The sequence below is a fragment of the Terrapene carolina genome, unplaced genomic scaffold (assembly GCF_002925995.2).
Source record: "Terrapene carolina triunguis isolate 2854851 unplaced genomic scaffold, T_m_triunguis-2.0 Scaffold53, whole genome shotgun sequence".
Lineage (NCBI taxonomy): Eukaryota > Metazoa > Chordata > Testudines > Emydidae > Terrapene > Terrapene triunguis.
Window position 1 is genome coordinate 7,479,494 of NW_020664404.1, and position 24,856 is coordinate 7,504,349.

Here is a 24,856-nt window from a genome sequence, read left to right on the forward strand (position 1 = left end):
AAAAAAAAAAAAAAAAAAAAAAAAAAAACCTGCGGCGCAGCCGGAGCCAGGGTGCAGGGGGACTCCCTGCCCTGCAGATGTGCCCCGGCTAGCTGGGGGAGGGGGAGGGAGCGGGGGGAGAGAGAGAAGGGGGGCGACCAGGGCTTCAGCGGGGCGCTGCCAAGCGGCCCCTCCCGCCGCACTGCCTGCCGGGAGGGCTCCGTGCCGCTCCGGTCGGCTGGGAGGGAAGGACGTGGGCTGTCCTGCTGGGCTTGCTGCAGCTCGCTCCCGTCCTCCGTGCCGCCACCCCCTACAGGGTGGCCGGAGTGGAACAACAACAACAAAAGCGGCCGTGCCGCCCTAGGATTGGGCGGAATGCCGCCTCCTATAAGCTGCCGCCCCAAGCACCAGCTTGCTCGGCTGATGCCTGGAGCCGGCCCTGGTTGCTGCTGGAATGCGGTGGGTGAAGTAGATATTTCTGGAACTAAGTGGTGAATAAAACAAATTAAGGGATTTTATTTCATTGTCCTTGGAGTTCAATTATGGCATCTGAAGTTCCATGTCAGGCTGGCAAAGCACACTCTCCAGGAGACCTGTGATCCAAGCAACTAGCTGGTTGACTCTCATACAGTCTCTGATCATGTCTCCAATCTTCCCAGCTCAAAATGGCTCACTGTGGGGCCTTTTAAGTGATTGAGAATAAAGGGGTACTATAATCCCAAAGGATCTTTTCCAAACCAAAATACTTCTCAGATCTCAAGCGTTGCCAATCAGTGCAAGAGCTAATGAACTGACCAACAGGAAGGTAATCCAGCCTCATGCTTCAATGATACAAGCTGACTTCCTCCAAGGGTCAGGAAGGAATTTTGTTCTACCATGGACAGCTTTGCACCTCCTTTTGAAACATCAGGTATTGTTCACCACTGAAGGCAATGTTGGGTCATTGATCCAGCTACTTTGGTGGTCCTTTAACTTTACATGTAGTTTGCAATTTACAGACAGAATCCAGAGCATCAGATTTTCCCAAATCTTAGACTATAGAATCATAGGACTGGAAGGGACCTGGAGAGGTCATCTAGTCCAGTCCCCTGCACTCATGGTAGGACTATTATTATTATAATATAAGGTATTATCTAGACCATCCCTGATGTGTTTGTCTAAGTTGCTCTTAAAAATCTCCAATGACAGAGATTCTACAGCCTCCCTAAGCAATTTATTCCAGTGCTTAACCACCACCCTGACAGTTAAGATGGGTTTTTTTAATGTCCAACCTAAAACATATACTGAGCTGGTTTAATAACTCACATATGGTCTACCCCTCAGTGCAGTTTGCTATTCCCCTAGCTTTTCCTCAGGAAAGCCAGGAATGGCAGGCTGATGTCACTATCCAAGGACTACAACATTATTTGAAAAAACACATTTTCTTTCAAGGAAATTGCTAGTCCATTTACAAAAAAAAAGTTATTGGTACTATCATCATTTCCCCTTGGCAAAGGCAGGAACCACAAGGTGAACAGAGATGGAAACAGTCCCTCAGAATGTCAGGAATCTCGATCAATTCTTCTTCAGTAGCTTCATACTCTGGGTTTGACTGGTGGTTTTAAAGCCTGAGTGAAAACAAACAAATGAACAAATCAAGTGACTGGCACAAGATTTTCCACAAATTCTATTCAGCATTGCACAATGTGGTGAGATGCATTGTGGGGGGGGGGTTCATATCTCTGTAGCCTCAGGGTATGTCTACACCCAGCCGCTAGTTCGGCGGCTGGGAATCGAAGTTCTGGGTTCAACTTATCGCGTCTTGTCTGGACGCGATAAGTCGAACCAGGAAGTGATCGCCGTCGACTGTGGTACTCCAGCTAGACGAGAGGAGTACCGCGGCGTCGACGGGGGAGCCTGCCTGCCGCGTGTGGACCGAGGTAAGTTCGAACTAAGGTACGTCGACTTCAGCTACGTTATTCACGTAGCTGAAGTTGCGTACCTTAGTTCGAATTGGGGGGTAAGTGTAGACCAAGCCTCAGAATACCATTGCTGTAAATTCTAGACTTGATGGACAAATGGTTTGATCTTATATTCCAGCAACCCTATTAAGAGCCAGATCTGGTACCCTTACTCATTCTGAATGACACCTTACTCCGAGAATGGTCCCACTGAATCACATGTTGTATAAAATGCTCCTCAGCATGAGTAAAGGTAATTGAAATTTGGCCCACAGTTCTACAGAATAATTTTTGTATTGCAGTAGTACATAGATGCCCCATTATGCTATACATTGTACTCATATATAGCAATATGACAATCCCTGAATGAAAGAGTAATCATTCAAAGGCACCGACTCTGCAAAGACCTGTGCACATGCTGAGACTAGTCAGATGCTTAAAGTTAAGCATACAGGATAAGTCTCTGCAGGGTCAGAGCCTAGATCGCGTGCAGAGTAGTGCTGCTGAGATTCTGTACTTTTATCACAGGATTCAAACCCTGCACTGTAATGCAAACAGGAGAAGAAAATTAGAAAGTAAAAGCATTTTAAATACCAACTACTGGACTGTGCTGATAACAGTATTGACAGCTCTGTGTGTCCAAAAATCTTGGTTCTGCGCTGCTCCCCCATTTCTCCCCCCAAAGTAACCAGACTGGATTCTCTTTGTCTTCAAATTTTTGAGCCTTTAAGGAGTCATGTTTTATATCTCTTCTCCACAGCCATGAGTGCTAAAAACTTACTGTTTTTGAGTTTGTTGTAACATGACTCCAGGAGGATGGGCCTTGTGGAAAAAAATACCAAGAATCCTGCAGCTCACAGTGAAATCCTGAATTGGCAGCACTGTGTTAAGATTTATCTTGATCTCTATTTTGCCTTCAGTCATACTTGGAATATCATGTGTATGGTGCACTTGACTTACCTGTGGTGGGGGTGCAGGTTTGCCCTTAGGGACTGGTGAAGGAGTGGACTTCGTCTGTGCTACCTGTGACAAAAATATAGTTGTTTTCCTTTTAAAGTGAGTACAGAGCTGAGGTGCTATTGGGGTTCTCTCCCATATTTACCAAGACATTTCCAGAGACAAAAAGTAGATGAGCAAGTAGCATTGTGATCCTAAATATCTTTCCCCTACACACACAACAAATGTAAACAGACAGAAATACACGTCTTGAATCTGGAAAGCACTTAAGTACATGCTTAACTTTATGCATGGGATATAAATTCATCTCTATCAGCAAAGGGTGTTCAGTAGGGCTATTCAGCTGCTTAAAGCCAGACACGTGTTTGAGGCAATGACTGAGGAAAGCATCTCTATTCTGGATGGCACTTAAGCACATGCTGAACTTTAAGCATGTGCTTAAGTCCCATTTGAAATCGATGGGACTTGCGCTTAACTTTAAACACATGCTTGTGCTTTGCTGAATCAAAACCTTAATGAAAAATCCTTGCTCGTGCAAGCAGTAGTGTTGACTGTGATGGGATTACTAGCAGGAGAAGAAATCACTAGTCTGAATAAGGACTGGAGGCTCAAGCCCTGTGACAGCAAGAGTTTGAGTAGTGGTTTGGTTGGGTATTTTGCTTTTTAGGCAAACTTTCTGGCCTTTTTCTCATTTACACCAATGGTGCCTTTCTACAGCTCTGTTAGTGCGATGTGGCCTTAGTGTAAATGCAAACCAGGCCCACTGTGTTTAAAATTATTTTCTCCTCAATTATATTAAAAAATTATCAATGACCTCTTCTCTTCAGTACATCTGAGGCCATTTTAGTGACTACTCGACCCGCTATACATAGGAACACTGCAAAAATGGGACCTACTGAATCTATTAATTATTTGTATCACTAGCCATCCCAGTCACGGATCAGGACCCCACTGTGCTAGGTGCTTTACAAACACAGAACAGAACAAAAAGATGGTCCCGTCCCCAAAGAGTTTACAATTGAATTAGCTTCCATCAGTTTTAACCATAAAACTAGAAACTGAAAACACTGGCTAGTGTCCACTACATCATCACACGTGTAACTTGGTTAGATAAAATACATGAGAAAAGAATGGACCAGGATTATGGAAGTCTACTTACAGAATTGCCCATGACAGGAGAAAAGCCTGGTTTGGCAGTAGGAACTGGAGGTGGTGGAATGGTTGGCTTTACGATAGGCTGAAAAAGAAGAAAATAAAATGTTTACTCTGAGATATTGTGCGTGAGAGAGAAAAAACAAAGGCCTCTGTCCCTAATTCAGAATTGTCCCAACCTTACAAGTCTAGAGATGAAATCCTGGCTGCATTGAAGTCAAGGGGAGTTTTGCCATTGATTTCAATGGGACCAATATTTCACTCTTCTTTAAATCCACTTACGAGGTTCTCACCATTTTTGTATTTTGGTGGATGGCTGGCCTGTCATTGGATCTCTCCTCTGGGATATTCTAGGGAGCAACAATAAGTTACAATATGTTAGTGTTGCAGAACACAAAGGCAGCTTACAGTTTTCTGGCAGACAACATGCTGAACTATTAACATCAAACAGCTGAATACAGCACAGATTGTAGTATTTGACATCTAGGACGCTACTGATAAAACTTATCTGTTCCCCCAGGCTTTTACCAGAGGGGATGTGGTGGCAAATTGAAGTTGGAGTTTTTGTCCTGGTCTTCTCTTTAATCCTTTGGAGCTGACGTATCAGTTTAACTATTTGTGTTTTAAATTGCTTTATAATTGATGAGCATGCACCTGAAGATGGGAGAGGGGTCTTTTTATAAATATCAAGATAAATCCAATCCAATAAGCATTCTTTAAGGTGTATGCTCTGCCCACAGCCTTAAACATTCAAATCTATGAACTCTAATCATTGTAGCGCCGAGATTATTTTGCTCTGGCTCAGATGTCGCCACTAGAGATGGGCCTGAAACACACAAATTTGGATTGGGAGGGGGGAAGGGGCACAAATTTCCCAGAGCGTTAGGGATTGTTTAGATCTAGAGCTTTGTTTTGGGCCCATTTCTAATCACAATAGGGCCAGTCCTGAAAGATACAAATCACCTACTTTGTGATGCTGAACGTCCATGAGTAGATGATGCGGGCACGCAGCATTTTGTGGAATCAGGCTCAGTGCTCAGTCTTGTCTCTTGGCCAATATTTACAAAAGCCTTATTAAAGTGGCATGGCTTTGCATATTGAATCTACCCAAAGGACTTGCCTAGGAGGCAAATGGAAGTCTTTCCATCGTGTCAAGCTCTTATAGCTCATAGGTGGCCTCATAGCAAACTCATGAAGGTGCACAGAAACAAGTCCATCAAGCAGACAAACAGAAGACTTGCCTAGACATACTGTGGACTTGAATAGAAAATTGTTGTAGGAGTCTGTAGACCTGGGATGCTTTGCAGTTGTGCATATATTGGATCAGTAGCATATGCTTTGCAGTTGCGCATATATATATATATAATGGATCAGTAGCATATCAAAATATGTGATGATAATCTTTTACTCTCTGAGGCCTATTCTTCCATGATATGCACATGCAAGTCCCTTGTTAGCATTAATGGGAGTTGGACACCCATCATCAAGGAGGAAAGATCTCCAAAATGTATTGAAGTATATTAGAGCTAAGCAAAACTGGTAGCAATTTTTGCACAAGGTATATTTTTATTTGTTTCTGGTGATTTCACACCCATTACATTTTTCTTTCCCGCAAAATTTGAAGAAATTACTATCTCTGCATCAAAAGCTTAAGATTTCCATGTTAGACTTTTTGAATTTTGAAAGGGTCCATTTTCCTGTGAAAACTTTGAAACCTGGCAAACTTTTCTGTGAAATGGGCTCCGTTCTTCAGCAAAATGAGAGAAGCACTAAAAGGTTGAGAGCATTTTCACCTTTTCTTGTGCATATATCACCTACTTCTGATGTACACCCACTGCTGCTAGCAATTAAAGGCCAGATAGGAGCTCACAAGCTCTCACTGTTGGGCAGCTATTCAGTTATTTTCTCAGATGCGAGTTCTTTGTTCCTGACTGAGCAAATTCCTTAGGCATATGCTTAACTTTAAGCCTATGAATAGTCTCATTGAATAAGCAGATAATGAACAGATTGGCTAAGTAGGTACATGAGTGCTTTGCTAGACTGGGATCTATAATCCTTGGATGAGTTGCCAGTGCCCATTTTGCAAGGAATGCGTTTGTTTGGATATGAATATATTCTAGACAGCAGGTGTGGGCTGCATTATTCCCTCTTTCTAGCCATCTATGTTAGCCCTGAAACAACACAGAGGGGCCTGATTCAATGTCCACTGACATCAATGGAAGTCATTCCACTTTCCATGGACTTGGGATCTGGCCCCAGCGGGGGCTGACCATTACATCCCTTTGAATGCTGTGTTCGGCTTTATCAAAAATAATTTTTTTTTAAAGGAAAACAGTCTCCAGTTGTGCTTACAACATAGACTTGTGGCTTGTTTGCCTGACGTGGAGGAGTGGGAAGGAGGAATCTTGTGTCGTGGACCTGAAAACAGGAAAAGAGAAGCAACTTGACATGAGCCTTACTTTAAAATCTTTATCTTGCTTATTGATTTTGCTCGCAGCCCCCCACTCCAGACTGACAAAGTACAGAAATTAGACTCTAAGCCAACTGGTCTACCCACTAAGCTGCACTCACACCCTACCAAAGCTGGGAACGGAACCCAGGAGTCCTGATTCCAAGCACTCTGCTCTAATCACTAGATTAATCTTTAGACTCAGGCCCTTATTAATCATAGAAGATTAGGGTTGGAAGAGACCTCAGGAGGTCATCTAGTCCAATATCATGCTCAAAGCAGGACCAACACCAACTAAATCATCCCAGCCAAGGCTTTGTCAAGCCAGGCCTTAAAAACCTCTAAGGATGGAGATTGCACCATCTCCCTAGGTAACCTATTAAGTAACTGCAGATAAGTTTTGAAATTTTAGCCATTCTATTACAGTGATGGGAGAATATATGTGGTGCACCAAGCAGTCTGTAACTCAACCATACATCCAGATTCTCACCTTCTGGACAGGTGCAGCGTTCGGTCTTCTCTTCTGTTCTTGCCCTGAGAAGCCTTGGTTTGTCTCTCCAGATACACCTCTGCTCTGGCCACTACAAAGACATTCCATGTGACTTATAATTTGCACTTCGGTTTGTATGTGTTATCTCAATTGTCTTAAAAAAAGAGGCATTGTACCATGGAAAGCATTCTGCATGTTGAGTTTAAATAGCTGACTTACTACTGACTTATATAGCAGTTTACTTTTTTAAAGAGCAATGTATGAACATTAATTAGTCCTGAGAGGTCAGGGTGAGACCATGGCATTTTCAGGTCCCGGGGTTGACATCTCACATCCTTCCTGCACAGTTCAGAGAAGACTGTGGGAGCTAGGAGCCCATCTCTTATTGAAAAGCTCCAGCCTAAATTCCTTCAAGATTTTTTTGATTCCAAAAGGATTAACATGGTACCTCTGAGCTTGCTTCTTCTTAGCATTTCGGTAGCGGATAATTAAAGCAGCGCCTATCACAATGACGGCAAGGGCAGCTAGCACACCGGCAATGATGGCGAAATCTGCAGAGATGATACATTGCAACATGTGACTGTTTCTCAACAACACTGAGAGGTAGCATAGGCATGTAGATATGGCCTCCTCATTTTCCTACGGTAAGGGCTTTCTTAAGGCTAAATTGTGTTCCTGTCACAAGCAGCCACATGAGGGAGACAGACTCCACTCCGTTCTTCTGCATGACTATGTAGTGCTGTGTCTAGCTGGATCCTGGGTCTGGGCATGTAAGGGGAGAACAAGAATTGCATGTCTGCTCGATATTCACTCATCACCTCCCAAGGGAGATGGGCGGAAGGTAGGAGAGTAGATCAGGACATTGTGTCAGCCAGAGGGCTGCCAGGGGGAGGAGGATGTGTCACAGAAAAGGCTGACGCAGCATATTGCTCCAACCAATGAAAGATGGAAGTCCAGAGAAATGGTGATTTGGAATGGTGTCTCTGAGACACAATTTTCCGTCTCCCCAGTGCCTCTCCTGCGGATGTGTAATGTCAGATTGTCGGTACTGGGAGCTCAGCCTTCAAGCTCAGTCTCGCACATAATGACCTTAAAAAGCTTCCTATTCAATAACACAAGTTGGGGAGAGGGCAGGTGAGGACTTAATAAAATTCAGTATGTTTGGGTGTTTCTGTCTTCAAAGCACTTTACACATACTAATCCTCACAGCGCCTCTGTGGGACTCTGGACCAAATTCAGAATTGGTGTAGGAGGCTTTCCTCTAACCAACCACAATGGGTTTGCAGCTGCTTACACCAGTTCTGCATGTGACCCCCTCTGACTGCAATTTAGCTTTTTATTTTGTTGTAGATACTTGAAGGCAGGAATGAGTCTGGGACTTCATCTTCACTGCTTAAAAAGGTGTTTCTACCATGGGGTGACTAACATATTAGCTATCCTGCTGTAAAGTTCTAGTGGAGAAAACGCACCGTAGTTTTACCACGAGGCAAAATTACGGGAAGTCAACTGTGGGCAAGCGGTTTAGCGTTGTCCTCACCTAGCTACTCTGTGGTAAAAACTACAGGGAGATGGTCTCTACCAGGATTTTACAGGTGTAAAAAACACATTTTAAAGCAGTGAAGACAGAGCCTCCTTCCTTCCCCCCCACCCCCCAAGATGTGCCAATTCCTTAGGGCTATCAGAAATAACAGCTTTTGTTAGTTACTCAAATAAGCAGCTATGACAGACATGCAGAGAGCAGATACGTGGGGAAAGAAGGTGCTGTCTCCTGGTCTACACTAGGAACTTAGGTTGGTATAACCGTGTCACTCGGGGCTATGAAGAATCCACACCCCTGAGCAAGATAGTTAAACCAACCTAACTCCTGGTGTAGATAGCACTAGGTCCATGGGAGAATTCTCCCATCAACCTAGCTACTGTCTCTCTGGAGGTGGACTACCTACCCTGATGGGAGAACCCCTCCCGTCGGCATAGGTAGTGTCTTCACTGAAGCGCTGCTGCAGCGTTTTAAGTGTAGACAAGCCCTTATGGTCATAGCTTCAGCTGGTGCAAATCCCTGTTGTTTCACTAAAGTCAGTGGAGCTGTGCAGCTCACACCAGCTCTGTTTGGCCCACAGTTTATAGTCTGACCAGTATCTCACTTTATCACAGCCTACTCACATTGAACTGTTGTAGAGCTATCGCAGTTGGGCGGTGCCCATCCTTCTTCACACTGGCATACCAGTTCATGGTCACACACCTAAGGAAACAGAGGTCTGATATTAGTCTTTAAATCAGGGTCAAGAGAGTGAAGAAGCTGGCTTAATGCCAGTGGCTAGTGTTAATCCACATTCTTACCAGTGTAAGAACAGAATTTGGCCCATTATACATAAGTATATCAGGCCTGATTGAAAGCCCATTGAAGTCAACGGGGATCTTTCCACTGCCTTCAATGGGCTTTGGATCAGGCTTCCAATGATGGTCCTACTGCAGTGAAGTGTAAAATTCCTATTCAGATGGATGAGAAGTTAGCTCACGTAATCATAGTACTGACTTCTTACAATGCACATTCACAGGCCTGATTCTCTACTCTCTTGCACCTCGTACAGTCCCGTAACCCTATGCAAAGCCAATGCAGAGTGCTCCGTGTCCATCTCCATGGCATTTTACACCAATGTAAATTACTACACAAGGTGTGTGGCAGCAGAGAATCAGGTCCTACATCTCTAGACCTCTGAGCACTTTATAAAGGAGGGTAAGGCCTGGTCTACGCTTAAAATTTAGATCGCTCTAACTACATTGCTCAGAGGTGTGAATTTTTCCCAGGGATAGAGCCCAGGTCTCCTTCCTTCCAGTCCAGTTTGCTACTCCAGGACTATGTTCCCTCCTAAAAATCATTTATGCTATCATTGTATGTGATCTCCTAAGCAAAGGTACTGATATATTATTGGGTTACACATGCTCCTGTGAAACCATAGGAAGTTTCGGATTCAGTTCATTTGGATTCTTTCATTTGATCACACGTTCCCAACCCCCTGGACTTAAAAAAATCCTATAGCTGTTACTGTAACATCATAACTGGGCTTTAGTTCACACACAAGAGCTTTTCTTAGTGTCATTGGCAATAAGACTCAAATCTTACAGCATGGCCATTGCACTTGGCGGAACAGTTGGTTGACTTGTAGGCTCTCTCGATATCAACACATTGTCCCTTGCTGCACACCTGAAATGCAAAGTGCATGTGTGATCAACAAGAAGGGACTTTCAGCTTTCATAAATTGCATCACAATGTAGTAATTGTCTCAACTATAATGTGGTGAGCAGTGTAAAGGGGCATTAAAGTGTGTGTACAAATGTATTTTACATAGATGTAAAGGGTCCTTAATAGAACTAAGAATCAGACACTGTATAAAGAAAAACAGTGTGATTCTCAGTTACACCAAGACCACTGTACACTGCTACAGCAGTTTAAAAGGGTGTTAAAGTGGGAGTCAATTATATTGACTCCACATTTCAAGCTACAGCAGCATACAGGGGAGTTCATGTAAATGAAAATTGGGGCCCAAAGCATTATTTTATTGTACCTAGGGTTGGTAGAAATGTTATGAAACTGGAAATTTTGATGTCATTTTTCATTGAAACTTTGAATTGTGAATAGGTTACTAAAAAGGGAAAAATGTGTGTTTATATCAATATCCGCCTTCCCTGTTTTCCAAACCAGCTTTGACTGTGGCTAAGAGGTGTTACTAAATCTTTTATGTATCGTGTGCTGAGTTTGTACAGCACCTAGCACAATGGGGTTCTGGTCTATGACTAGGGCCCTGAGAAACTACCCCAATACAGCATCCTCACATTTATCTGAATAGCCTGGGCTGGGGGGGCCACAGATTTTATTTGGATAATCAGGTGTTGGGATAATCAAGGTGGCAGCCTTTCATCCCAGTGCCCTTAGTGCTCTCTCTTGCAGTCGGAAACAGCTGGACAGGGTATAGACTTTGCTGTAATCACAAGTCCCGCGGCCCCGTTCCCCCCGGCCAGAGCGCGGCAAGTCCCGCGGCCCCGTTCCCCCCGGCCGGAGCGCGGCAATCCGAAGTGCCGCCGAAGACTCGGAGCGCCGCCTGGTGAGTACAAGCCCCACGAATCGGCCCCGCACTTGCTAAAGCCGGCCCTGCCAGCGGCTGGGCAGGGGGTTCCACTGGGGGAGGGAGGTGCGTGCATTCCGGCTGCTGGGCAGGGTGGCTAGCTGGGGGTTTGCACACAGGCAGTTGTTTTGGGGTCTGGGATGAGGAAGGGATTTCGATAATGCAGAGGTGTGAATAAATGGGAGTAACATTCTTATGAGCTTTAGACACCTTAGACTCCACATGTCCCATTAGTAACTTTATCCCAGTGCAGACTGTAAAATGCAACCAAATCAGAAGGTAGCACTTTACACTCTCTTTGTACAGGAATAAATGATGGCACAAAGAGTGAGGTAGTAGAAAATCAGACTTTACGCAGTTGAGTCACCTTGGATATGACTTTTAAAAGTCCTTTTTGTCTTGTAAGAGTGTCTGTGATTATAAACAAGAAACAACTAACGAAATGAATGGAAAAGAAATGACGGGGCATAAAAACTTCTTTCACTAACCATTCCATTGCCACATTTAGTTCCAGCAGCGACCATGCCTGTGTCTTCATTATTGTCGTTAGGAAAACTGCCTTTACATTTGTCAAAAGATAGTAGGTTTCCAGCTGTAGGCATTTGTGAACCACCAGTACAGAATAACTTCCCACACTGTATATCTCTGGGAGGAAAACAAGAGGTTATTTTCTAGAATAATGTCAGAGCACAGCAAAACTCAGGGATATGCCATATCCCTGAGTCCACACACAGACTAGAACTGAAATAACTAAAGATTTGAACTATAACCCATGTTATTTCAGCTCCAGTTTGTGTGTAGACAAGTCCTGGTGCTCAATTCTCACTGACTTCCATGGGGAATTGAGGATGCTCATAGTACTTTGCAGGACAGAATGTTTAATTTAACTGAACCTCGCTTCTGATTCTCTTCAGGTTCATTCTTCCTTACTCAAAAGCTTCTCTCTCTCTGACTGATCTCACTCTAGTTTATTATGCTCTCTTTACCTGAATCAGAATTGTATTTAGAAACTGTACTTCTCTCTCTTCATCAGAAACTGCCCTGCTTTACTGCAACCTCCAGCTTAAAAAGAGAAAAACAAACCAGCCCCAATATGAAAGGAAGAGCTGTTAGAAGAGAGTTCTCCTAGTTTCTTGCCTCTTCATATGGACATGAATTACCTCTGTTTCCTAGAACCTCATAGACTTCAATGAGTTAAGTACTTTTTTGCTTACTTTTTTGCACAGGGGATGAACGTGCTGTTCGCCTTTTTGCAGTGTCCATAATAAACTCCATTCTGGTTAGTCTCATAACAAGAGTCTACAGCTACTTTAGCACCTAGGAAGGAGGCAAAGAAGACAGACAAGCTGTGAAGAGCATGGAAAACAGTATGCCATGGGCCAGATCCTCTGCTGATGGAAAAGTGGTGGAACTCCATTGACATTGCCAGCTGAGGAAATGATCTATTCTGTTGACATCACACATACGTCTAATCAGATTTGCAGTGGCACATCACGCAAATGAATCCTGCACTATAGCAGCACCCATGATGTTCTAGGTGCTAGCATATCTCTGTAAGAAATAGATGAGAGGGATAAAGTACATTCAGATCAGTGAGTGTGTGTATGGCCAGAGGGCATGGCTGGGACACGCCAATCCCCAGCTTTTCATTTTGACTCGTTGAGGCCCATGGTGTAACTTCAGGTGGCTCTAGATTACGCTGGAGGACCAGGCTAGTTGACCAAGTTTAGGGAAGGGCAAAGGTGAGCTTTATGCAAACCTTCGCCCCTCTGTTCTCTGCCTCACCCCCAACCTGCACTGTCTGTTCCTTGCACATAGCTGAGGATCCGGTCCCATGTAAACCTATATAAACGCGGGGGTGCATGGCTATAAATGAGGGCAACATTTGCAGATAAGCCTTTAGTGCCTGAAACTGTGAGGTGGGCATGGTCCAGTGAATAGGGCACTGGAGTGTAAGTCAGGAGGCCTTAGGTCTATTCCCAGCTTGCCACTGACCTGCTGTGTGGCCTTGGCCATGTCCCTACCACTCTCTGTACCTCTGCTGCCCCTGGATTTGCATTGCCTATTTTGACTATAAGCTCTTTGGAACCGGGACCATCTCTTACTGTGTGTTCGCCCAGTGCCCTGCACATTGGAGTTGCTAAGTGTGATGAAACTAATAATACCCAGTGAAGAGCAGCTGACACTTCTGAGGGCTGGGTTTTAAGACAACAAGCACAATATGCTTATGCTCTAAAGATTAATTTAAGTTCTTTGTCTTCTAAAACATCATCAGTAATGAAGACGCTGCAGTTGGAACCTAGTTTAGAATTTGTTGATAACAAGCAAGGGAGAATGGCATCTTGTTTGCTCTCCCTGCCCTGTAGTGCCACAAAAACAATTTTTTGATTTTTAAGTAAAAAGGAAGCATGCTCATCATCATCATCACATCAGTGTGAAAACAGAGAGATTTCTTCAATTTATCATGTAAATAATTCCCCACTCAGTCCCTGGCTACCTTTTTTCCAATGTTGTGCAAAAGAGGAATTGTTTTCCAACTTCCTCTTTCCCCAGAAACGCATATTAAAAAATGTCTGAAATGGGGCACTGAGCTTATGAAACTGGTAGGGATCATCTGATGCAGTGGCGGTGTAAAAATACTAGATTAAGCGCACACGACACAACAATCAAAAACCCCCCAACGAAATGAAATCTTTAAAGCTTTCTTCCTCCTTTTTTGGGGGGAGGAGGAGAGGTGTGTGATAAACCAGCTGCAAATACTGAGGGTTTCTTTACAAAGAAAAGTTAGTGGGGAGTGAGCTAAGGTGTGAATTTAAAGCCCAGTAGCTACTCTGCACTAACTCCCTGTGTGGACATACTTACTCCGCATTGAGGTTGCCTTTGGTACTTATCTACATAGCCCCACAGTTTGGATTACAATGCTGTGCTATAGCTCTCCTGCGTGGACACCTTTGGCACAAACAAAAAGATACCTAGTTCGTGATCCTGGACCTTCTAGTTCGCGCTGGAAGTGTCCACGTGGGGCAGTTACAGTACAGCACACTAGCGCATGCTAATAAACACTGCAATTCACACCCCGGAAGTCTGAAGCCCGGCCACCATCAACCATATGACCTACCAATAGGGTGCAAGAAAAACTCTGTGGCTTGTACACACAAGCACTCAAGGAACCTCGGTGCCAACAAATCTGCGCTGAGGCATTAAGACAGAAAAGGGAAGTTAGTTTCACTGTGCTCTCTCTCCCTTTTTTTAAGGAAGTATTAACAGATTTCCAAACAGCTTCTGTGGGCTTTGTTTTCTAAATGAATGTTACTATGAGAAAAGGAGATTAACCAGGTTCTCCAATGGAAGAAAGGCTTAAAACTACCCAGCCCCTTCATGCCTTATACACATGTTTTGCCATGCTGGGAAAGTGGTAATTGGATACTTGCAAAAACCAGTTAATCCTGATGATAAACTGGGCTGACAATAAAATAAATACAGGGCTGTAAATACAGCCCCCTCCACAACAGGTGGAATGTTAAGACTCTAGGACTACACCTGCATAACTTCATAGCACAATTATATTGACGTATTGGCTCCCATTCTCAAAATATACTTGACAAATTGTCACACATCTGTTCTAAACTCTCCCCCTCACCTTAAACAATCTGATTCATTTAATGACAGCATCCACTCACCTGATCCCCAAAGAGCAATGCACTGGCTCAGCAGGGTGGGGCATTTCCCCATGTAACAGTAACCCTGGCCATCTCTGCAAGGGTATCCATTGACTCTGAATCGATCCACTGGGCACTGGTGGGACAGGCCAGTACACAGCTCGGGCAGGTCACAGTCATGCTTTATAGGTCGGCAAAGAGTCCCTGCTCTTTTAAGCTGTAGCAGAGAGAGAGCGCAGTGGTCTTAGGCATGCCATTCCCCCAAGTCATTTAAAATACCCAGCAATGGACTTACCCCAGGGTTGGTCAGGACTTAAAAGTCTCTAATGGTCTGAACATCCATGTTACCCATTAAAGGCAAAGGGTGAGTTTGGTGTATCTGAAAACCAAGCCACCTGGAACCAATTGTGCAGTCCTTCCATGCATGTCTCCCTCATTGAAACTAGTAGAACTTCCAATTCCCAGAGAAATCAGTGGGACTTGTGAATATATAATGACTGCATAATTGGGCCCTTTCATTGAGCCTGCTAATCAATGACATTGGCAGGTATCCTATTAAACTCACTGGTGCTAGCTATAAAATGCTTCTAGCAAGTGATCTTTAAGAGTCATGTGCCATTGCTCTGAAACACCTAATATAATTTCCAGGAAGAGGATTACTTTAGCTTTGGTGCAGATCAGTTATTTGCTGGCTACTGTTATTTCCAATGAGATTCAGAGATATCCTGGGTTAAGCAGCAACCGCCGTTTTAAAGAAGGCTGGAAAAAAATAAGCTACATCATACTATGAGAATCAGAGATGTGGCAAACCCAGCACAATGGGTGTTAATAATAATGCAAATAAAATACTTTGCGATTTATAGCAAAAGGTACTCGGCATATCACACAGGGACAGCCATGGGGCTTGCCGGTGTGGCAATGATGCATTGCGTACCTCCTATGCTCTCCCCTACACACCTTTTCTAAGTACTCCTGGCAGTGTTATGGCTAAGTTAGACTGCAAGCTCTTTGGAGAAGAGCCCTGTGATTATTTAGTTGTCCTTAACATACCATTGCCACCCATGACTTAGTAGGAAGGATATAAGGGAAATGGATGATCTTGTGGTTAAGAGACAAGCATGAGAGTCAGATGTGGATCTTATTCCCTTCTCTTCCACAGCCATACTGCATGAATCACATAAACTTTCTGGGCCAAAGCCTCAGCGGGTGTAAACTAGGGTGGTCCCACTGACTTCAATGGAGCTATGTCAACTTACACCAGCTGAGAATCTGGTGCTCCATGCCTCAGTTTACCTATCTGGAGAGATGAGGCAAACAGGAATACTGGGAGGTTGTTAATTAACATCAGGTTGAATTAATCAATATCAGTGGAGCACTTTGAGGTACTCCCGTGGAAGGTGCTTGAGAAGTGCAAAGTATGATTGTTACAATGCTGCATCAATGATAAATAATAGCCATTGTTCCATTTTAAAGGGTTCCTCTGGCTTTGCCCAAAAAACACCACCAAAACATGAAGAAATAGCTGAGAGCAAAAGGGGGGTCTCACTTGGCAGTTTTCACAGCACTCTCCAAATGCACATTTAGCATTCGGCTTCAGCTTGCACGTTGCAGCTTCACAGCAGATATTTGTGCATTCCTGTGAAACAATAACAGAGAAAGTTACGGGCACGGTACAGTGCTCTGTATTTTGTTTTTTTTCCCAGTAGCACATTTCTGATAGGACAGCCTGTACTTCGCTTCAAGAGAGAGAGGAAGACGCATTTGTACAACACGTATCTAAAATGGCTTTACAGCAAAGCAAACTGATACTAATCATTCTTTAGGAGGATTGTGCGTGACAACGAAGCGTGTTTGATTATAAAACTCCAGAATCAAGTGGTGCAGGGAACGGCTGATTTTTTTTTCTTCTTAGGCACAGATCACATACAGCTTTTCCTTATTGTAACTGAATCAGCTTACTATTCAGCTCCACCTCACCACTCAGCTTTGTGCTGTCCCCCAACACACACATTCTGCCTTGACAATCAGCTGGAAACGCGGTGTTCTTAGAAATAAGTTTCCACACTAGCTTCAAGACTGTTTTTGTGGCCCTAATGACTGTACTGTGTGTCTCGTGGCATTTGAATGGATATTCCATGGAAAAATGCTACTGAAGCATATTCTGGCAGAAGTTCATTCTGGGAGCGAGCAAGAAAATTCTTTCATTTGGGCTAATGTACATTTGAGTCGGCCTTGATTCTTCCAGCTATACTTCAGAAGCACGTAAAACTCAACAAGCCATAACGCTGGCTTAATTGAAGATTAGGGTTAATTTAAGGTGAGTTCTGAGCTCCCTAAGGCAGCACTGACTGAAGCTCTCCCTTTGCAAGACTGGTAACCTTCCCTCCTGCAGCGTTCCTCTGCTTCTCAGGGTTGAAGACAAAGGGCCTCATTTTCAATTACACTAAGGTCCCTTTGCACAACCCAGGCAGTGTAAAGGAGCCTTAATATAGGGGTAATTGCGAAGTGGATGAAAAATGCTACCAAATCAGCACACCTCCCAACCGTGCCAGTGGCTAAAGTGGGACAGGTCCTGCTCCCAGAGGTGGGATACTGGGGCGGAGGGTGAGGGGGGCGGCACGGGGGAGCTGCAAGTCCACCCTGCACTCACTCAGCACTGGCAGTACCTGCAGTTCCTGTCCTGCAGGGCTGGCTGGGCTTGGCTCCAGTGGTCTGAGCACATGCCTGGTTTATGGAAGGGAGGGGGTGTGAAAGGCCAGTGAAGGGGCAAAGCTGGGAGTGAGGAGAGAATGGGAGAGTAGGGAGGGGAGAGGCTGCCAGGGAGGAGAAGGGGGACGGGGAGCAGGTCATAATGCTTGCAGCCCAGAATGGGAAGCCAAGCCCAGAGTCCCTTTAACTGGGAACAGGGGCATTTGTGAGTTAAAGTGGAACAGCCCCATGAAACCTGGGACGTTGGAAGGTATGAATCAGAGTAGTAGCATTTCATAACCTTGTTGCACTGGGCTAAATGGCTACACAAAGGGCAGAGCAATAGAGAATCTGGCACCTTCTCTGCAGCTTGGAGTTTTCTGCACCCTCAAGTAGCAGAAAGTTTCAGATGTCTCCCAAGACCTCTGGACAATCAGGGGTTACTTGTAGAATTGTGAGGTAGACTTAAAAAACAAGACTACGTTCAAAGAGCCAGAAGCTTCTCTAGGGTTTCTACCTCTCGATAAATATTATTTTTTCACAACTATTCATAGGTACCTCTGGAGTTCCACAGTCACATTCTTCTCCTTTCTCTACAAAGTTGTTCCCACAAACAGGGGGTGCTACTATGTCTTTCAGTGCAGGCATATTGGTGATGCATACTGGTGTTCGGTCCAAAATGTATTTCTGAAAATCCTGGAGGCTGCATGCAGTAAAATCCTTGGGGATGTTGTAGCTGCATAGATGAATCAACATGATTTCAGTGACAACTAATTACACAACAACACACGCAGAGGGTATAGGATATGAATGAAATGAATGCCCTCATCCCAATTAATCAAATACAGTAGTTTCCCCAAATACTCTTTAAAAACCTGAAACATTTAATTTAATTTCTGGGCGTTTACAAATATTTTTGTTGGGGTGAAAAAGTAAAAAACAAAAACAATTTTTTTTGGAGATACTGACAACATGGAGAGATCATCATCTTAGATCATAAATTCCTAGCTCTATAAGACCAATGTGATACAGTGGTTACTTCTGGCACCTGAAGTACCCAGTTTTCCCTACTATGGTCCCGTGGCAGCAAGATTAATCAGTGATCTCTATGTCTCAACCACCAACATCCTAAAGTCTCAAATCAGTGTTAAATAGTTTGACCTCAGGAAGTTCTCCTCCTCTCTTACTGGAGTTTTGGCACATGGACTAAAGTGGCAGGATTTTTTTTTTCTTTTTTTAACCAAAAATATATTGCCTCCACCACCCATGCTTCAGACATGAAAAAGGAGGAGAAAAATAACATAACAAAAGGGGAGAGAATAAAGGACGTGTGGTTGTAAGAGAAATACTGGTGAAACAATTGAAGAGAGAGAGTGGGAGGCTTACACAGAATGAAAAGCCACATTTCTAGAGGAGTCAAGCTTGGTCTACACAAATTGTAATCAGCTGGGATCTGATTCAAAGCCCGTCATGGGAGTCTTTATGCCGACGTCAGTGGGCCCTGGATGAGTTGAATATAAATGGGATCACTGGCAGAAGTGCGGCAAACCCACATTAACTAAATGCTGAGAAAAGAGCAATTCTGCAGCTAAACACAAACAGAAGGAAGTGAACCATCATCACGAGTATAAAGGGAAGTTAATCTTAAGCAAGCCGCTGTGGGAACTGTGAATACGGATGTCTAGGAGAGGTGGGAGTTTATCTAAAGGTTACATAAAATTGTACTGGAAACCTCAGGGATGCTTTCAATTGGCTGCTTATTGGAGAGGCAGGTACCTAGGGCAAGTCTCTCTATAAGAGAAATCCACTTAAGTTACAAGCAAGATTTTCAGGATCTGAAACAGGATATGCAAAGACTGGGTAAGTTCTGTCTCACCACAAACGCATGAAGATTCATGCTTTCTGGGCGCATCGTTTCACACAGTATAGTTATTGTAAGTGTTTGTGGCGTAGTTGACAGATCCATTTCAACAGTACACTCTGAGCCTTATCCAAAATGAAGTGAATGGAAAGACTCCCATTGACATCAATGGGCCTTGGATTGGGCCCAGCTGTATTTTAAAGCACTCATGGGCTTTGTCGTTCCCTTTTTGCAGATGCAAACGCCTCACCTGAGTTGTGCTGCCATGATACAAGATCCAGAATTGCATTTGCAGATGCTAGTGTCATGATTCATGCCAAAATTATGCCCCATCTCGTGTGCCATGGTGGCTCCAATTGAAATTGGATTGGAATTATGGTCCTGCAGTGATGGGAACAATAGAACTGTCAGTTATTTCTATAAGCCTGCAAGCCGGTTTGGAACAGAGCACAGCATAAGAGAAATGACATGGCTAAGAAATCGGAATCCCAAAAGAAATATCCCCAAATGCAGAAGAACTGGCTATTTTACTTTGTATAAACCTGGAAAGGGATTTCTTTTTAATGTTTAATTAATTGCATCTTAATAAGAAAGCAACAAAATTATTTAGCTCAAAATTCTCCCTCCATCTGTCTCTCTAGACTGGAATTTTCAAAAGAGTCTTAAGACTAGAAACTATACCAGTACAGTTAAAGCAGTAAAACTCTTTGCCTCCCTTCAGTGTGGATGCAGTTAAACTGGTATACAAGTGCTTATGCCAGGATAGCTTATTCTGGATCAGGAAGTGAAGCAAATTATAGCAAAACATGGCATCTTTATACCAATATACCTGTATTCAGACTAGGGTTTACACTGGAATACCTATATCAGGGGGAAAAATCACACCCCCAACTGACCTAAGTATATTGGTATAACTTCTTAGTGTATACCAGGCCTAAGAGAGATAGGCGGACATTTTTTATTGAATTGTAATAGGAATTAGGCACTTAAATCCCTTAAACTTCTTTGAAAATCCCAGCCCCTCTCCCTCTGTCTATCACATCTAACACTGTAATATGTTTACATGTTATATTAAATGATGTGTGGTAGGGAGAAGTGATAAGGGGTAAAGAGAACGACTCTTGCTAGGGATGATTCATGTTTTTTATATCTCTTGTGGTTGTGTGCTTTTAAATATATGTCAAGGGCTCCCGGAACTCTGGCTGGCTATCTCTTTGGTAAGGAGTTGCTTTTGGGTGGAAATCTAAATAAATAAGCAGTGTTTGATAATAGAATGGCATAAAAGTCGAGGTGTGCTGCATTATTCCAAAATCCCCATCAGACACTGCAGTACATGCTGCTACCTCTTGGCACCTGTGTGTTCTAAAGTGTGTTCTGTCTGGTTTCACATCCAAATCTCAACTGCTTTAAAAATCAGGGGGTATTTGGTTTTAGAGATTTGGCTCGGTCCTTTAAAGCATTTGGCTCAGTCAGTGAACTTTGGGTCCAGAGGTGAACTTCCCCTGCTTTCAGGGAGAGGTTTTGCATCTAATGTTCTGGTTTAGGCCCATATCTAGTAGTTATTTTTTTTCCAAACCAGTTCATCCATCTCTAATTTAAGATGCTCAGTGTTGTGATTTGGGGCATCCTGGTCAAAACTGATTCCATCGTTTATCCCTTTCTTTTAAATCGCGGTATATGGTTCTGCTCTCCCTTATATTAGTTTATAAATAAACAACTCTGTACGCTCTTCAGCCTGATGCAGCAATGAAATGTACCCCAAATAATGCCACGCAGCGAATAGATGTGTTAAAAATTCCAGTGACGGTTGCCTGCTGGTTAAATGTTACCCAAAAAACCAACCAGACCTGAACAATGCCTGAGGAATGAGTAGAACTGCACATGGTTCCCACAAAGGCCAGGCCTACTGTTGGCCCATCAAAGTCAATCGCTCTGTAAGGAAGCAAAAACACACAGCGTGAAGCCCAGTGATCTGTCACAAGGATGCAAACCTGATGACGCTGCTGGTGGTTTTGTTGATTGAACTGGAAGTTCCCTTAGGCACGGTCCCCTTAGTCAGAACCAGTGTGACGGGGAGAGATTTTCAAGGGCACAAATACTTAGGAGCCTGACTCTCATTGGCCTTCAGTGGGATTTAGGCACTTATCTGTCATTTGTGTCCTTGACTCTCTCCCTAAGGGTCACAAATACGACACTGCAGCTGAATAATCCTGAATTTTGGATCTGAATTCCAACTTTGCAGCTCAGATATATCAGATTTATATTAGCTCCAGTTCAGCAAAGCACTTAAGCACAGGTTCAGTTTTAAGTGTGTGAGTGATTTCATCCCTTTTCTGCAAGACTAGATTTATCAAAGCATTTAAATATTTGATTAAATTTATCCTGATTCAACAAACCACTTAAGTACATTTTTAATGCCAAGTATGTGCTTAAGTTCCACTGATATCAATGGAACATTAGCACATGCTTAAATGTAAACATGTGCTTTGGTAAACCAGGCCCAGTGGGCTCGTGCCAGAATATTGAATTGGGCACCTCTCCAAAGTTTGGATTCAGATCAGAATCTGGGTCTGAGCTCTGTATTTCAGGCCCAGATAGCTAGATAGCCAGCTGCAAAATTCATATCCAGCTCCTCATTTGGATATTAAACTTCCCCCCTCCAAAATGCATGGGTGCTTAGGTCCATCTCTATTCATTCATTTTATTTGCATTTATACCAACACTTTGCATGGTACCACATTTTATAGTATTCCTGTTTTGCCGGAGCTCAGACTAGATGAACATAACAATCTCTTTTGTCCTTAAAAACCTATAGGTGAAATGCTAGCCCCGTTGAAGTCAGTGGCAAAACTCCTGTTGACTTCAACGGGGCCAGGGCTTCACCCTATCGATCTGTGAATATTACAACCCACTGTTTGAAATGACAAAACTAGGACCCTTATAGACTGCATCTCTGGTTACCTTTGTAAACAAGTTTCTGGGTACAAATTCTTCTGGCATATTTGGAAATACAAGTGGAAAAGGACATGATACATACGTGAGTAACTGAGCATTGTCATTATTCTTCCGTTTCAGCAGGTCCGTATGACGCCATGTTGAGAATTTGTCCAAGGTGGTGCCAGCTGAAGAATTCACAGTGAACAGATCCCCAGCTGACCAGATTTCTAGACCAATCAAAGCCACGTGAATGTTTATGGCTTTATAAACCTGCAGTAAGGAGAGATCATGGACAGAAGAAGTAAGAAGAAGTAAGTAAATAACGTAGCTGAAGTCGACGTACTTAGATAGACTTACCGTGGTGTCTTCACCGCAGTGAGTTGACTGCTGCCGCTCCCCCGTCGACTCTGCTTGCGCCTCTCGCGGTGCTGGAGTACAAGAGTCGACGGGAGAGGGCTCGGGGGTCGATTTATCGCGTCTAGTCTAGATAAATCGATCCCCGCTGGATCGATCGCTGCCCACCGATCCGGCCGGTAGTGTAGACATACCCTAAGTAACGTCTAATTTTTTCGGACAGCAGGGACTTATTCTGATAACATTTGGTCATTTCTAAAACTAGATTAACTTTTCTGAATTCTGAAATTCCAATGAAGTTTTGAAACTTAAAAAAAAAAACAGAAAAAATATGATTTTTCTTAATTCCACCTCTTCCCCCTTCCCCCCCCCCCCCCCCCATTTTTTGGACCAACTGAAGAAACTGTCAAAATAAGTCCCATTTTGAAATTGCAGCAGCATATTTAAAGAAATTACAAACTTGAGAGGAAAAAATGTGGAAATTTTTCACACCTTCTTTTTAATGAACTCTAATCAGTTCTTTGTAACAATTGCTAAGACACTGCCGCCATAAACCCTTCCTTAAAATATTTGATTTAGTTATGTAATTCTTTCTCCCTCGCTTCTGAACATACAGCACGGGATATTATGGACATGTGGCATACACTCGGGACTAGATCTCTAGCTGCTGTGCTAGTAAGGCTCCTTTACCCTCTAAGGGCAGGTCTACACTTACTTCCTGGTCCGGCCGTAAGCAATCGATCTTCTGGGATCGATCCCGGAAGTGCTCGCCGTCGACGCCGGTACTCCAGCTCGGCGAGAGGAGTACGCGGCATCGACGGGGGAGCCTGCCTGCCGCGTCTGGACCCGCGGTAAGTTCGAACTAAGGTACTTCGAATTCAGCTACGTTATTAACGTAGCTGAATTTGCGTACTTTAGTTCGAACTGGGGGGTTAGTGTGGACCAGGCCTAAGAGCCGTATAATACATGGGGCATTAATGTAAATGAGCATCAGGCACATGGAGTTGAATGGGATCGATTTATCATATGCTTAAAGTGAAGCACATGCATAAGCATTTGGAGGATTGGAGCCTAACTGTATAAAAACGCAGTCTATAAGAAACTTGGCATAGAGTTTCCTCTTAAGGAAGAATTTTCTTTGAAAATTTGATGGAAATTGAAAGGTTTTGTGAGGAGCTGGTCTTTTAATTTAAAAAAAAAAGAGCCTTTGTAGCGTTTATTACAATTTTGCCTTTTACACAAGCATGGATTGCCACTGACTTGACCTCGTGTAGTAAGTTGCTTGAGTGCAAAGATGGTGTAAACCACTATGTTGATTTGGCAGCGTTTCATACCCCCTTTTCACTGCTGTGAATAAAATGTGCAAGGCATGGAGCAGTAAAGAATCAGATCCAGTGTCGACAGTTGTTTTCAGCCAAACCATTGTGGACTATGAGAAAAAATTCATTAGTTTGATATCATGGTTCTGTTGCTTTTATAGATGTGAAGGCACAGATTCTCCTTTCATTTTTTCCATCTGATCCTTTATTTCTGCTTTATTCACTTTCATAAATACCAGCAGATCCGATTTTCTTCATTCTTTTCTAGGTGTAATTACAGAAAACTCCCGAGACTGCAAAACTTAATCAATTCTGTAGCATTTTTACTTAATAATAACACAGCTTACCATGTTGATGTAATTGATTATTTCAAAAACCCGTGTTCTTATACTCGTCATGTTGCGGTTGTACTTCCTATACTGCAAAAATAAATATGAAAACATCAGTAACAGGATAAGGGGAAAAAATAAAACAATGATTGGGGAAAAAAGACCTGAAACATTTCAAATAAAACTGCACCACAAATTAGTGGTCTTTGTTAAAGTGAAATGAAGGTATTAGTATAGCAACTGATCTCAATTTACTATTTATCTCCCATTCGTATCATATTGTATATTTCAAACCCCTCACATTGTATGATATTCAGCCCTTGGAGAGGGAGAGCACAAGGCCTACTGAAGTCCCCCCTCTTATGCTCTATTTTGTGCATTTAAGTGAGACTTCAGTGGTGCATAGGCCTTGTATTGCCTGTCTGCACAGCAGTGAATTTCACCCCTTAGTTGTTGAGATGTGAATAGCTATTTGAGAGCAGATGGTGATGTTAAGAACATAAGAGCTGCCATACTGAGTCAGACCATGGTTCATCTTGTCCAGGTGGGGTGACCAGATGTCCTGATTTTATAGGGACAATCTGATTTTGGGGTCTTTTTCTGATATAGGCTCCTATTACC

At 43.3% G+C, this 24,856-nt stretch overlaps 1 protein-coding gene across 1 annotated transcript in view; it reads right to left on the reverse strand.

Annotated features, from left to right (window-relative positions):
- Nucleotides 1-1,553: 1,553 nt before the first annotated feature.
- Nucleotides 1,554-24,856, reverse strand: part of LOC112116198 (zinc metalloproteinase-disintegrin-like NaMP) — a 43,694-nt gene continuing 20,391 nt past the window's right edge. Inside the window, exons 8-25 of the mRNA XM_024213522.1 lie at nucleotides 24,254-24,325; nucleotides 22,334-22,503; nucleotides 21,144-21,228; nucleotides 19,547-19,677; nucleotides 17,994-18,171; nucleotides 16,294-16,383; nucleotides 14,769-14,964; nucleotides 12,303-12,405; nucleotides 11,577-11,733; nucleotides 10,089-10,169; nucleotides 9,128-9,206; nucleotides 7,416-7,518; nucleotides 6,968-7,058; nucleotides 6,381-6,446; nucleotides 4,322-4,378; nucleotides 4,036-4,113; nucleotides 2,880-2,942; nucleotides 1,554-1,586 (exon numbers count right to left, since the gene is read on the reverse strand). Coding sequence (XP_024069290.1) covers nucleotides 1,554-1,586; nucleotides 2,880-2,942; nucleotides 4,036-4,113; nucleotides 4,322-4,378; nucleotides 6,381-6,446; nucleotides 6,968-7,058; nucleotides 7,416-7,518; nucleotides 9,128-9,206; nucleotides 10,089-10,169; nucleotides 11,577-11,733; nucleotides 12,303-12,405; nucleotides 14,769-14,964; nucleotides 16,294-16,383; nucleotides 17,994-18,171; nucleotides 19,547-19,677; nucleotides 21,144-21,228; nucleotides 22,334-22,503; nucleotides 24,254-24,325 — 1,833 coding nt within the window. The remainder of the gene's footprint in view (nucleotides 1,587-2,879; nucleotides 2,943-4,035; nucleotides 4,114-4,321; nucleotides 4,379-6,380; nucleotides 6,447-6,967; nucleotides 7,059-7,415; nucleotides 7,519-9,127; nucleotides 9,207-10,088; nucleotides 10,170-11,576; nucleotides 11,734-12,302; nucleotides 12,406-14,768; nucleotides 14,965-16,293; nucleotides 16,384-17,993; nucleotides 18,172-19,546; nucleotides 19,678-21,143; nucleotides 21,229-22,333; nucleotides 22,504-24,253; nucleotides 24,326-24,856) is intronic.